Raw genomic sequence first — 14,848 nt, 5'->3', positions numbered from 1 at the left:
AAACAAAGTTAAATTTGTTATACCTGAAGAGAACCAATCCTGACCTAGAATGGGTGAATGAATAATTAGTTGGTAGCCAATGCCTAAGCAACTCACATAGGCCCTGGCAGACTCAATAAGTCCATCTAGGAACAGCTGCAGGAAACACCTCTTCAGTTTAGATTTAAAACATGTGCATGCTCTTTCAGGTTGATGAGGATTATGGTGTGGACTGGACAGGACAACATAATCGCTGCCCATCAAATGAGATCACCATTCCTGAGATTCAGCTCCCAGATGCACTGAATGAACAAGACCCTGCTGTGCTACCAATACTTCAAAATCACTTGTAGTAAGACATTATTACATTTAATCAGTTTCTATGTCAGGAGGATTTTTTTTTTTTTTAATTTCTACAGCTTTGTAGCTAATACTGACTCAAAACAGCATAACCAATTTCATTTTCAACAAAACAGTGAGTGGCTATAAAACAGGATTTGTTTTATACAGCTGTCACTTTAATGATATTCATTTCTTGGTTGGATATACAGTACATGTCAACTCTGAGCAGATTTAATACAATGAACACAGTAGAGTAGTGTAACATCTTAATTCAAATAATTTTTTCTAGAAATTTTTTTTGTATCAGTAGCGAGTATAAACAAAACATATTGTGTAATTTATAATGTATAGTGAACAACTGATTTTGATATCTGAACTCTTCATCAGTTTATATTAAAAAAGCCATAAATGCACACCTGTACTCTGTATTTTTCACTGTCAAGTGTATTAAAAAGAACTAGAACTCACTAGATTGTCCGTTTCTTTGAACACCGAGTACAGTAATGTGATGCAAGAAAGAAGAAATGGTCTAATTTTACCATGTGGTTATGGAATCAATCGTAAACCAGACCAAAACCTGAGTCAGTAGAGTTGAGACACACCTGAATGTCCATTAGAAATGACTCATAGGTACAGTAGTGTGCAGGAAGACGTAGTACTTCAAAACCGGTGGAAGACTTTGGAAGATTGCTGTTGACCACTTCCACAGTCATTTCTCGGCAAGACTTCCCATCCTGTCCAAAACTTGATGAGGGCTTTTTGTTGTGCACAAGATGCTGCAACAGAAGATTGTTTTAAACTATAATGACATCCTATATTCATTATTTTGAATCTTTTATGGAGAAATACCATAAAAGATGACCACTTACATACAGGGCACCAGACATTTTTGCCCCACTCAAATTGCTGTTGTAGCTTTTATAGATATTTTTATGTTAACAAAGCTAAAAGTAGTCTACATACAATTCTAGTGCAACTGATAATGCCACCACTCTTATGTATTGCATGGAGCAAATAACAAAACAAAATTATACTATAGCGTAGAGCTGGGCGATAGAACGATAACGATATGTATTGCGAAATAACTTTTTCTCAATAGAAAAATTAAACTATTGCGATAGACCTCACCGCTCTTGTCCTTTTTATAAAAAAATAAATAAAAATAAATATCGTGATATGAAAAAATCTCATATCGCCCAGCTCTACTATAGTGTACTTTGTTAATGACCCAAGATCACTGGACTGTATGTAATTTACCAAAGTATAATCAGAGAAAACCAATGGCAAAATACCTATCGCAGCAGACTTACCATTTTCAATGAAGGACCGAAGGTAACCTGCCACTCTGCATTTATCCTCGAGAGCATTCCTCTTCTTCCTCATCTTCATCTTCTGTGGCAGGCCACAGTCATTTTATAGCTTTACTTATCTTGTAGTCTTAAGAGCATCAGCAACATTAGGTGTATTTTTATTAAATGTAACCCAGCTGTTCAACTAACCCACGCATACAAAACAGTATATTGGTGTTTTGTGTCAACAATTAATGTTCATCCTTCATAAATTAACCAAATAGCTTTACTATTCAGATGTTAAAAGATGTGACCTGACCTTACCTCACAACAGGGAGCAGTCTCTGATTCCCTTGGTAAGAAAGGAGGAATGATGTCTGATCTTTCTGTCAGAAGCGGCCATACCATGGTTTCCTTAAGCCCTTTCCTCAGCTGCTTGACTTGACGACTTGTTTGTGTTATGACCTACAACGGTGAGACCAAACCAAAACTGAAGTTGGAGTCTGTAAAGTGACACACACTTTAAATGTTAAATATTTAAAGAACATCCACTGTACTAGTAAAAGCATTTTCAAATTATACCCACTTACAAAATCACTACGTTGAACTAAAATTGCTTTCTTTTCTTTCACATAGATTACTTGTCTTCCATATTAGCACAGAAGATAAGCCACTTTAAAACAGTCATGAATAACTATTACCTACAACAATGTAAATAGTAATACAGACATTAACCCAGAAGACAATTATTTTCTCTTACCTAATTTATAGAATTCTTTGCTATGATAAAAAACAGTATTAAAAAAAATCTGTGACTAAACTGATTAAAAAGCTCATTTTTGCCAGACAGACAGACTAACCAAGCAATAATAACATATCGTTACTTACCCTGAACAGCGTTTCGTGGAGTGGAGCTAGCTGTGATAGCGTTAGCATTTGCTAACGTTAACACTGTGCGGTTGTGATGAGAACTTGGACCAGGGACCACTTCATCTCCAGTACACTGCTGCAATACGCAGACTGAGGTGAAGACGTTCAATCTAAGCGGTTAGCAAGTTCTTTGAGTAACTCAGAAACGGACTTGTTTCCTGCAGCCATGCCCTTCACAAGAATTGATACACCTGTAACGTTATTCGCGCCCAGTGTTTTGCATTTGTCGGTGCCTTAAGTTTATTTTGAGCTGCATACTGCCGCCAGCTGCATAGGAGATGCATTGCACCATTAAACCTAAATCGACAATTCATGTGCTATTACTTATGTCTGAGTAAAGGAGCAACCAATCACACAACTGGCTCCGCCCTGTCTTTCTTGATTGACAGACAAAGTCATTCTGCTGAAAAGTCGCATTATGAAATAAATAGACCATCGGGAAAAACGGGATTTTGAAATAAAGACTGACTTTGAAAAAAGGACATTTTGGAATATAAACGGCTGGAAATAAATAAAATGCCTCAGGAATAATCTCTGTTATTGTGAAAAATAATGACCATGAAATAATATTTCACAATAATAAGAAAATATATATAGCAGAATGTAATATGTTTCACAATAATGAGCATTGTTTTCAAAATGTGTTCCATTATTTCACAATATCATTCTCACATTACATATCTGTGTCTTATTTATTCACATAGTTATTTATTTCATCTTGACCTATTTATTTATTTAATTTTGAACACTTTGGAGTTCCATAGGAGGACTGGAGTTTGAGTACTCAAAGACCGCTAAGGCCGGAAGTGCGAGGCTTGTGAAATGCCGGTCGATCTCCGTCGCGCTGCCCAGGTTGCCTAGCAACCATGATACTAACCGCTGTAAACGTTTCATACAGCTTTGTTTGAGGCCCTTGTGGACCGTTAAGGCTGCGTACATTAGGGCTACAGAACCTGAATTGGGATACAGCCTAAGGCTGTTCCAATTCTCAGCACCGGTCCTCTCTTTCCCTGAGTCCTTAGCAAATCTCCTTCCCACGATGACGTTTCCATCGAGGGCAAGAAAAAGAGCTTAGGAAAAGGAGATAGGCGCTACTTTTGAAATAACACCCCACGTGGTTACGTTGGTCTGCTTAGTCACGTGACCGCACAGCAACAAATCACAGCAGAGCCGGAAAAGGCGGCGGAGCAAAGTGTGTGTGCAGGAGAGGAGTCGAGCAGAGAGAGCTGCTTTTTCATGAAACGGGAGTAAAGTAGTAAACTTACAGGAACATATACCACTACCAACGTTGGGATTAATTTCTGCATCGATCTGCACACCCTTGTCTCCTGGATCGTAGCCGAGATCAGCGTGAACCACGTGGGTCTCTGCTCCCTCATCTGTTTCTTAAGACTTTCAGCTTCATCACGGAGTTTCTCTCGGTTTGTGGGCTCATATAAAGGTAAGCACCGAGCCAACTTTAATGTGGGTTCAGTTTATGTTGTTGCTGTTAAGAATAATAGATTGCTTGGTATACACTGGAGTTAGACAGTCTGTAGAGTTTGTGATTGTCTGCAACATTATAATCTGGCGGTTGCTATGGGGTAAGAATACATACAGAAAAATAGTCTTTGAATATGAACAAAGGGTGCAGGGCAGGAGAAGAGCCATCCCTCAGGACAGGAAGCCACGGGTACAAGCGTGGGGGAGGGCAATCAGCCTTTAGAATAGGACTTCATAGGGCTTTGGAGTTGACGTCACGCCGCAAAGCATTGTGGGAGCGCAGCGTCGTTTTCAGGGTCTACGAATCAAAACAAACACACTGTGTTGGAACGTATGGAACGCCAGGACTGCCATAATGAATTAATTAAATACACCATTAAATAATTAATTAAATGTGTCAATAATTAATTAAAATTGGAATTAATTAATTAAATAAATAGTTATGACACATGTAATTAATTAATTATCTGAGTGGCAGTCTGAGGTACACCTGTGCACTACTCATGATGTCAGATCAGCATCCTGATGTGGCACACCTGTGAGGTGGGATGGATTATCTCAATATAACAGATGTGCCCACTACCACACATTTGGACTGATTTGTGACCACTGTTTGGGAGGGATGGTTATATTGTGTATCTGGAATGAATTTTAGGTCTCTACGTCCATCCCATGGGGAATGGGAGCAAAAACAAAAGTGTTGCGTTTATATTTTTGTTGAGTGTGTGTATATATATATATATATATATATATATATATATATATATATATATTTGTGTACATGACAGCATTGCTGTCCAGCATTGTGTTTATCAAAACTCTTTTTACAAGTCCTGCTGTGTGTGTGTGTCCCAGGTGATTAACAGGAGGAGAAGAGTCTGGTGGTGCAACGGAGGAACAATTTCATCCATTTGGACTCAGCTGAGCCACTACAGAGGAAACAATCAATGACTTCAACACAAAAGGTGAGAAAAATATCACAGTTACAATTAGGGATGCACCGATACTGGTATCGGGGCCGATACTGTAAAATGTGTGTGTACTCATACTCGTAAAAGTTAAGCGATACCATGAACCGATAATAATGTAGCCCGGATGGGAATTTGGGAGTAGATACTCATAATTCCCATGAACTTAAACGCCACTGTAACATAAGGTGTTCACAGTTGATGTTATGTGATGTAACTGTACCCAGAATGTAATTTGCCCTGTAATATGTCTCAAGGTAAATACAGGTAATTAGAGCAATCAAACTGTTATGTTAATCATAAAATATTATTTTATGGTATGTAACTCTGAATGGAGTTTAAATATTGTTCAGAGTTCTAATTTTCTGGAGGCCCGTGAAGGTATCATAAAACGGGACCTGTGTATCTGTTGCAATGGAGGAGGAGAAGAGAACGGCATAGAGAGATGCACGAGGTTAGCTGAACCAAAGTGAGAGACTCGGCTAGTTTTACTGAGGTTAACTAGCACAAAAGAGTGTGTGACTAGAAAGCTAACCGTGTGAGAGCTTCGCAACAGAGTGTGGGTGAAGTGACTTTTTGTTTCAACGGTCGCACCACCGTGGAGTGGATTTAGTGTGGGACTGGTGAACGGTGACCTACCGAGCAACGGAACTGTAAGTCAGACTTTTGTGCTCTTACTGGGGAGAAGAGGATTTTTCTCCTTCATCTGGCGTGAGCAGCAAACAGGCCTGCAACAAGTGTGAATGTGAGTGTGTGTGGGGCCCATGTGTGAATATTGTGTGTTTAGTGGATTTATATAACATGTTTTGGAGTGTATATTAGTGAGTCACTTACCAAAAGGTGATAACATGAGTTGGGTTGTGTAATATAATTTGAAAGGGAATTATTTCATTTATACAGTACAGTGTATTTCATTTGGTTAAGGAATTGGAATATTATTTGAGTTTAAAAAAGGGATGTGTTGTGATGTGTTCAGTAAACGTTTCGTTTGTGTTAAAGAGTTGTCTGGGGTCGTTTCTTTACTACTGGTTAAGTTTAACTTGTGTGTGGTAGAAGTATCGTTTTTTGTACTCAATATCTGCAAGTACTCAGATCCAAGTATCGGTATCGTATCGGTTTGGAAAAATGGGTGTCGTTGCATCCCTAGTTAGAATATTACTGAAAGCTGGTGTGTTTTTAAAAACATGATAACAGCAGCTTTATCTTTTGCATCCTGGGCTCATCCATATATACAGAATCTACATTCGAATCAGAAACCACAGAAGTTACAAGAAAATACAAAGATCTTTTTTTATAAGCACACATTGAAACAACAATATCATCAGTTGAACTTGAAATTTCTTATGCGTAAAAGATTTTCTCTGCTGATCAATATTTCTTCAATAATGTCATTTTCATTACAACTCTCATTGTAGCATATCATTGTAATGTGACACTGCCACCAGAAGGTGGTGGAAACACACCTACAATGTGTTTGTTGACATGTTTGATTCCACCAATGGAGGGAGTTTCAGTTTGTTCCACGACTGCATTTCACTCACTGCCTCTGTTTGTATCTCTGTCACTGCAGGACCAACATGGAGCAAGAAGTCAGCGCTCCCAGGAGGCCGACAAACCTCACAGAAGAAAAGGAGAGAAAACCTACAGCTGTGATGAGTGTGGAAAGTCTTTTACCCACTCTGGACACTTAAAAATACACCAACTCATCCACAGTGGAGTTAAAGCGTACAGCTGTGACTTGTGTGGAAAGTCTTTTACCCGGGCTGCAGACTTAAAAAGACACCAAGTCATCCACAGTGGAGTTAAACCTTACAGCTGTGATGAGTGTGGAAAGTCTTTTACCCAGGCTGGAAACTTAAAAACACACCAACTCATCCACAGTGGAGTTAAAGCGTACAGCTGTGACTTGTGTGGAAAGTCTTTTACAGAGGCTGGAAGCTTAAAAACACACCAACTCATCCACAGTGGAGTTAAAGCATACAGCTGTGACTTGTGTGGAAAGTCTTTTACCGGGGGTGGAAGCTTAAAAACACACCAACTCATCCACAGTGGATTTAAACCTTACAGCTGTGAGTTGTGTGGAAAGTCTTTTACAGAGGCTGGAAGCTTAAAAACACACCAACTCATCCACACTGGAGTTAAACCTTACAGCTGTGACTTGTGTGGAAAGTCTTTTACCCGGGCTGGAGACTTAAAAAGACACCAAGTCATCCACAGTGGAGTTAAACCTTACAGCTGTGATGAGTGTGGAAAGTCTTTTACCCAGGCTGGAAACTTAAAAACACACCAACTCATCCACAGTGGAGTTAAAGCGTACAGCTGTGACTTGTGTGGAAAGTCTTTTACAGAGGCTGGAAGCTTAAAAACACACCAACTCATCCACAGTGGAGTTAAAGCATACAGCTGTGACTTGTGTGGAAAGTCTTTTACCGGGGGTGGAAGCTTAAAAACACACCAACTCCTCCACAGTGGATTTAAACCTTACAGCTGTGAGTTGTGTGGAAAGTCTTTTACCCAGGCTGGAACCTTAAAAAAACACCAACTCCTCCACAGTGGAGTTAAAGCGTACAGCTGTGACTTGTGTGGAAAGTCTTTTACTGAGGGTGGAAACTTAAAAATGCACCAACTCATCCACAGTGGATTTAAACCTTACAGCTGTGAGTTGTGTGGAAAGTCTTTTACCCAGTCTGGAACCTTAAAAAAACACCAACTCATCCACAGTTGATTTAAAGCACACAACTGTGAGTTGTGTGGTAAGGTTTTTGCTCTAAATAGCGACTTACAGAGGCATCTAGTTACCCACTCTGGAATTAACGTGTACAGCTGCGACTTTTGTGGAAAAAGTTTCAGTGACAAACAGTACCGAAATATTCACCTACGGATTCACACTGGAATTGATGTTTCCTGCTGTGATCAGTGTGGGAAACTGTTTACAATAGATGCACAGTTACAACAACACACTGAGGAGAGACCTTATAAATGACCTGTGTGAGAAGACTTTTAAAGCTCCAAATCAGCTGAAAAAGCACCAACAGATCCACACCAGAAAGTAACTCTAGAAGTGCAGTTACTGTGAGGATGTATTGATTTTTTATCTTGTAATTTTAACCTGATTGTTTGGAAAAAGTCTGATCAGTAAACTTATGGAGTTATACTGAATGAACTGAATGAATGAAGACTCATTTTCACTCAGTAAGCTGAGTGTTGTAATATAAACAGTAAAATGTAATTGGACGTTGGCAGAGATGCTTTTTATTTCAGGCGACGTTCAGGATAAAATTGTTGAAGGAATTCCCCAACTTACAATGTCTTTGTTTAGAAGTGGAGCGACGCACATGGATCCATTTCTCAACCCTGTCGTCACTGTGGTGGTGGGAAAGCGTTTCTCTTTGACCTTTGTAGAAAAACCTCCAATCACGAACGGGACCTAAAAGCACATCAACGTAGACACACTGGAGACAAAATGAACTACTGCAAAGAATGTGGGACAGGCTTCCACACACCAAATACTATAAAAATACATGACCTCTTCCACAGTGTGGTCAAGAAGCACATCTGTGACCAGTGTGGGTCATCCTTCACCACTGCAGGAGGGACACCATACAAGTGCAGACACTGTGACAAAAGCTTCTCACGATCAGGTCATCGTAACAAACATGAACGAACACACATGGAAGTGAACTTCAGCTGTGACCAGTGTGACAAGAGCTTCAGGAATCTCAGTTCATACTCCGAACACAAACGATTTCACACTGTAAATAAACTGTTTCACTGTTACCAATGTGCAAAAACCTTCACTTCATTATCTGCTCTGTGCAAACATCAGCCTGATCATGCAGGACTGAAATCACTGGATCACAATGAATCTGAAGAGAGAGAAAGATCCTCTTCTGGTTTCAGGCTCAGACTTAAAAACCTTGAGATCAGGCTCCACAGAGTTCAGATGGAATCTCCTGTAAAGAGTGTCAGCTGATGCCACACTTGGATCTGATGAGGTAGCTCTGATTTCTGGAGCTGCAGTGAATAATCCTGAATGTTACATTTAGGAAGCTGCATGTATAGATATGTATATCAAGTTTATTATTTTTCCTTTGAGGGATTTTAATTCTCTAAAATGTTTTCCTTGTTATATTTTGATCTTTGTTCCCTTAGGACACAGTAGTGTTTAGTAGTTGTACTTGTTACTGTATTATTAAAGTTATAGGAATGTCTTTTTTACCAAACTAATAATGTATCAGAATTGCAGATATTGATATATATTTCAATTTCTTTCATTTGAACTTTCTTAGTGTTTCCAAAATTAACTTTTTTTTAATGTATTCATTTAATGTGTTACCTCTGTTAAATTTCAATTCTTCATTCATATTTAATCTTTTGCTGAGGTAAAATCTTCTCTTAAATCATTTTCTCCCAAAACTACAAATATTTTCACAGCAGTTGCTCTTAAAACCTCCAAAAATGAACTAAATCTGTCCACCAGCTTTGAAACAACACCTGCTGTGACTTTATGTCCAGAAAAAAAGAAACTCAAGCTGAACTGGTTTTGGGCTGTACTTCCATGTAATGCCAGTTTGTACCAGAAGATGGAGCAGTGAGTCAGTGTAACCTTTATTCAATTAGGCAAAGAACACAATCTTATTCACAGTGGCAGCAAAGAAATGTTGAAAGTTAAAAACAGCAGCACACATCAGAACCATTTTAAAGATCACAGGTGACTACTTTTACTTAATTCAAATTCTGTTAAACCTCTATTTTTTGCTCCTCCTTTCACTTTAGTGTATTTAGTCCTTGAAGTCCACATGTTGTTTTTTTAATGAATTTTGATCCACATGTTCTGCAGCTGTTTTCTTGTTGATTTGAAGTTTGTATTATGAAATCCTGATAATGTTAAAGTGTTAGTTATATTTGATGAAGTCTGTGTAGAGTTTATCTTATTAAACAGTTTGGTGTGAAAAATAAAGAAATGGTCTCAGAACAAGTAGTTTGACCCATTATTTCCGATTCAAACTAATTTAACTGTTTTCAGTGGTACATGTGGAGGTTTATCACAGGAGGCGACTTGGCTGTTCTCCACTCACACTGAAGAAGGATCCTGCAGCTAATTAAAAACTCTAAAATGATCTTGAAGGAAAATTTGTTTGATTTTTCTTAAAAACATGCTGTTGGCGGTTTGCAGTTGCAATGCAGGATCGTGCTGCTGCTCGTCTACAGGACTCTCATGGAGCACCACTTTGAAACTTTGTAACTCTCTCTGCAAAATACAATATATAAAGACTAATGCTGGGCAATTAATTATATAGTTACTTCTTCAAAAAAGTTACTGAGTATTGCAAACAACAAAGATTTTTGCAGCTGTTTACCTAAAAATGCTGCTAAGGGATTTTTTTAAAACAAACATTTCAAACTATTTACAGAACAATCAGGCGTTCTGCATCAAATCTGATGCCACACAAATTATTTGTGCCTCTCCAAAAAATAATTTCTGTCCACTATGAGATAAAGGAGAACATCAAAAGCCTGATACCTGTAGGCCTGACAACAGGAGATGTATCACTCCCGTAACATTTAGCAGCCGCCTCATTGTTCTGACACACACAACAAAACTATTGACTACACTACACACTAACTATACAAGATTTGCGCTAAACGTTGCAATTCTCTCACATCTCAAAACACTGCCGTCACTCCTAAATTTTCCTCTTCTTAACAACTTCCGTTTCTTAACAACCAAATGCCATGTTTTGATTGGTCGGCATGGTACATTTTTTGACCAATGGGAAAGGGTGGGGTGTTTTGGTTTTGTCTTTGCTCACAGGCGGAGAGTGCTTTATAACGTTTTCTTTATAAAATGCTGTTTTTACCATTTCTTCCCCCAGTAAATATAAACAACAATATTCTGGAAGAAAACCAAACACTGGATTTTTTTTTGGAGCAGGAGCAGATAAACAGGGAGCCAAGGTCGTAGCTTAGGCGCTGTGTGAGAGAAAGCATGTGAATGTTTAGGCTTTTTATGATAAGGTGGGGGCACCAGAGGCTATAAGAGTTTCATCATCATCATCATCATCGTTTACAGTGGGGCAAAAAAGTATTTAGTCAGCCACCAATTGTGCAAGTTCCCCCACCTAAAATGATGACAGAGGTCAGTAATTTGCACCAGAGGTACACTTCAACTGTGAGAGACAGAATGTGAAAAAAAAATCCATGAATCCACATGGTAGGATTTGTAAAGAATTTATTCGTAAATCAGGGTGGAAAATAAGTATTTGGTCAATAACAAAAATACAACTCAATACTTTGTAACATAACCTTTGTTGGCAATAACAGAGTTCAAACGTTTACTATAGGTCTTTACCAGGTTTGCACACACAGTAGCTGGTATTTTGGCCCATTCCTCCATGCAGATCTTCTCGAGAGCAGTGATGTTTTGGGGCTGTCGCCGAGCAACACGGACTTTCAACTCCCGCCACAGATTTTCTATGGGGTTGAGGTCTGGAGACTGGCTAGGCCACTCCAGGACTTTCAAATGCTTCTTACGGAGCCACTCCTTTGTTGCCCGGGCGGTGTGTTTTGGATCATTGTCATGTTGGAAGACCCAGCCTCGTTTCATCTTCAAAGTTCTCACTGATGGAAGGAGGTTTTGGCTCAAAATCTCACGATACATGGCCCCATTCATTCTGTCCTTAACACAGATCAGTCGTCTTGTCCCCTTGGCAGAAAAACAGCCCCATAGCATGATGTTTCCACCCCCATGCTTCACAGTAGGTATGGTGTTCTTGGGATGCAACTCAGTATTCTTCTTCCTCCAAACACGACGAGTTGAGTTTATACCAAAAAGTTCTACTTTGGTTTCATCTGACCACATGACATTCTCCCAATCCTCTGCTGTATCATCCATGTGCTCTCTGGCAAACTTCAGACGGGCCTGGACATGCACTGGCTTCAGCAGCGGAACACATCTGGCACTGCAGGATTTGATTCCCTGCCGTTGTAGTGTGTTACTGATGGTGACCTTTGTTACTTTGGTCCCAGCTCTCTGAAGGTCATTCACCAGGTCCCCCCGTGTGGTTCTGGGATCTTTGCTCACCGTTCTCATGATCATTTTGACCCCACGGGATGAGATCTTGCGTGGAGCCCCAGATCGAGGGAGATTATCAGTGGTCTTGTATGTCTTCCATTTTCTGATGATTGCTCCCACAGTTGATTTTTTCACACCAAGCTGCTTGCCTATTGTAGATTCACTCTTCCCAGTCTGGTGCAGGTCTACAATACTTTTCCTGGTGTCCTTCGAAAGCTCTTTGGTCTTGGCCATGGCGGCGTTTGGAGTCTGACTGTTTGAGGCTGTGGACAGGTGTCTTTTATACAGATGATGAGTTCAAACAGGTGCCATTCATACAGGTAACGAGTGGGGGACAGAAAAGCTTCTTACAGAAGACGTTACAGGTCTGTGAGAGCCAGAGATTTTCCTTGTTTGAGGTGACCAAATACTTATTTTCCACCCTAATTTACGAATAAATTCTTTACAAATCCTACCATGTGAATTCATGGATTTTTTTTTTCACATTCTGTCTCTCACAGTTGAAGTGTACCTCTGGTGCAAATTACTGACCTCTGTCATCATTTTAAGTGGGGGAACTTGCACAATCGGTGGCTGACTAAATACTTTTTTGCCCCACTGTATTTGTATAGCACTTTAAGAACACACCAGGCAGACCAAAGTGCTGAACAACACAGATCAAAACAACAACCAAATTAAAAATACCATAAAATCATTACAAACAATAAAATAAATAAGAAGGTGTCAGTTTCCTACAGAGTTAAAAGCCAGGGAATAAAAATAGGTTTTCAATCTGGACTTAAAGACCTGCACTGATGACGCTTGTCTAATTTGGAGGGGAAGGTTATTCCAGAGCATCGGAGCCGCAATTGAAAAGGCACGGTCTCCTCTGCATTTCAGCCGCGACTTAGGGACCTACAGCAGCAGCTGCTCAGCTGAACGGAGCGAGCGAGGAGGAACATGTGGCTTCAGCAAGTCAGATAAGTACACAGGAGCCAGACCATTTAAAGATTTAAAAACCAATAAAAGGACGTTAAAACGAACCCTAAAATCAATGGGAAGCCAATGCAAGGAAGCCAGAACCGGAGTGATGTGATCGAATTTCCTACTACCGGTTAAAAATCGCGCCGCCGCGTTTTGCACTAACTGCAGGCGTGACAAGGTGCCCGACCCGACCCCTATTAAAAAGGAATTACAATAGTCCAGACGTGAGGTGATAAAAGCATGAATAAGAGTTTCCAAATTGGGTTTGGAAAGGAAAGGCTTAACCTTCGACAGGCGTCTGAGGTGATAAAAAGCTGATTTTACCACCCCACTTACATGACCTTCAAAAGTAAGCGCAGAATCAAGTTTAACACCAAGATTAGTGACTGAACTTTTCAGATGAGAGGTCAAATCACCAAAATCAACATCTGGAGAATCAGTAGAACAATGCGGGCCATATAAAATTGCTTCCGTTTTGCGACCATTAAAATTCAAAAAATTATTTGCCATCCATAATTTAATATCGCTAAGACAGTCAAGCAGTGATTGACACGGGGAGGTATCCAAATGACTAAAAGGTAAGTAAAGCTGACAGTCATCGGCATACAAATGAAATGACACTCCGTGTTTACGAAAAATCGCACCAAGGGGGAGTAAATACAGCAAGAAAAGTAATGGCCCAAGGATAGATCCCTGGGGCACACCCCAAAGCAGAGGGGCCACAGAGGAAGCGGCCAGCCCCAGCTTGATACAAAAACTCCTTTCGGAAAGATATGATTTTATCCATGACAATGCCAGATCAGAAATTCCCACACAGTGATGTAAGCGGGAGATCAGCAGGTCGTGGTCCACTGTGTCAAATGCAGCTGTCATATCCAATAAGACAAGCACAGCATATTTACCACAATCAGTAGCAACAAGAATGTCATTCATAACTTTAACAAGAGCTGTTTCCGTACTGTGAAAGGGCTTAAAACCAGATTGGAAAATTTCAGACAATTGCGAGTCGCTCAAATAATCCAACAGTTGGGTATGTACAATCCTCTCCAAGATCTTGCTTAAAAAGGGAAGTTTGGAGATAGGTCTAAAATTTGACATAGTAGAACTATCAAGGCCAGGTTTCTTAAGTAAGGGGTGTATGACTGCATGTTTAAACCCACTAGGAACTTGACCGGTTAACAGACTAGTATTGATAATTTTCAGGATATAAGGTCCAATGATGGGAAATACTTTTTGGAGAAAGCGGGGAGTAACAACATCATTTGGGGAGCCACAGGGCTTAGCATGTAGCACCAACTCCTCTAAGTCACGCAGAGAAATCGGTGCAAAAGCAGGGAATAAGCTTGAGCAAGGAGCATGCATGGCCGGATCAACAATAGGTGGAATCAGAGGCCTCAGGCTAGCAATCTTGTCCACAAAAAAGGTGATAAACTTGTTGCACATAGCCTCAGAGGACAGCAAAAGGTTGTAACCCTCCAAGTTAAGTACAGAATTAATCGTATTGTATAAAACACGAGGGTTATGAGAGTTGGCCGAAATAAGTTGAGAAAAGTAGGTGTTTATCGGCCTTAACTGCCCTCTGATAAGTTTTCCAACTAATCTTTAGGGCTTCCAGGGAGACATGCAATCTGTCTGTTTTCCACTGTCTTTCACATTTCCTACATTGTCTTCTAATAGCTCGGGCATGATCTGTTAACCAAGGACTAGTCTTAGATTTACATTTTCTTACTCTCAAAGGGGCAACAACATCAAGCACAGATTTACAAGCAAAGTCAAAATACAAAAGTAGGTCATCTGCAGTGGGCAACTCAGGGGCATAA

General features: G+C 39.9%; 1 protein-coding gene across 2 annotated transcripts; it reads left to right on the top strand.

Moving 5' to 3' along the window:
• The first annotated feature begins 4,943 nt into the window (after positions 1-4,943).
• LOC146635083 (uncharacterized) lies at positions 4,944-8,043 on the top strand. 2 transcript variants are annotated; one of them, XM_085344890.1, is made up of 3 exons: positions 4,944-4,987; positions 6,561-7,593; positions 7,997-8,043. In XM_085344890.1, exons 1-3 carry the CDS (start codon positions 4,970-4,972, stop codon positions 8,041-8,043), a joined length of 1,098 nt encoding a protein of 365 aa, XP_085201016.1. In that variant the 5' UTR covers positions 4,944-4,969. The 2 variants fall into 2 exon arrangements, with proteins under 2 accessions (XP_085201016.1, XP_085201008.1); XM_085344882.1 differs by lacking the exon at positions 7,997-8,043 and having other exon boundaries at positions 6,561-7,715.
• Positions 8,044-14,848: the final 6,805 nt, after the last annotated feature.

The sequence above is a fragment of the Diplotaxodon limnothrissa genome, linkage group LG3 (genome assembly GCF_057381915.1).
Source record: "Diplotaxodon limnothrissa isolate DT_005_m linkage group LG3, D_limnothrissa_male_GT1.1, whole genome shotgun sequence".
Lineage (NCBI taxonomy): Eukaryota > Metazoa > Chordata > Actinopteri > Cichliformes > Cichlidae > Diplotaxodon > Diplotaxodon limnothrissa.
The sequence above is the reverse complement of the archived record's forward strand: the minus strand, read 5'-3'. Positions and strand labels throughout refer to the sequence as shown.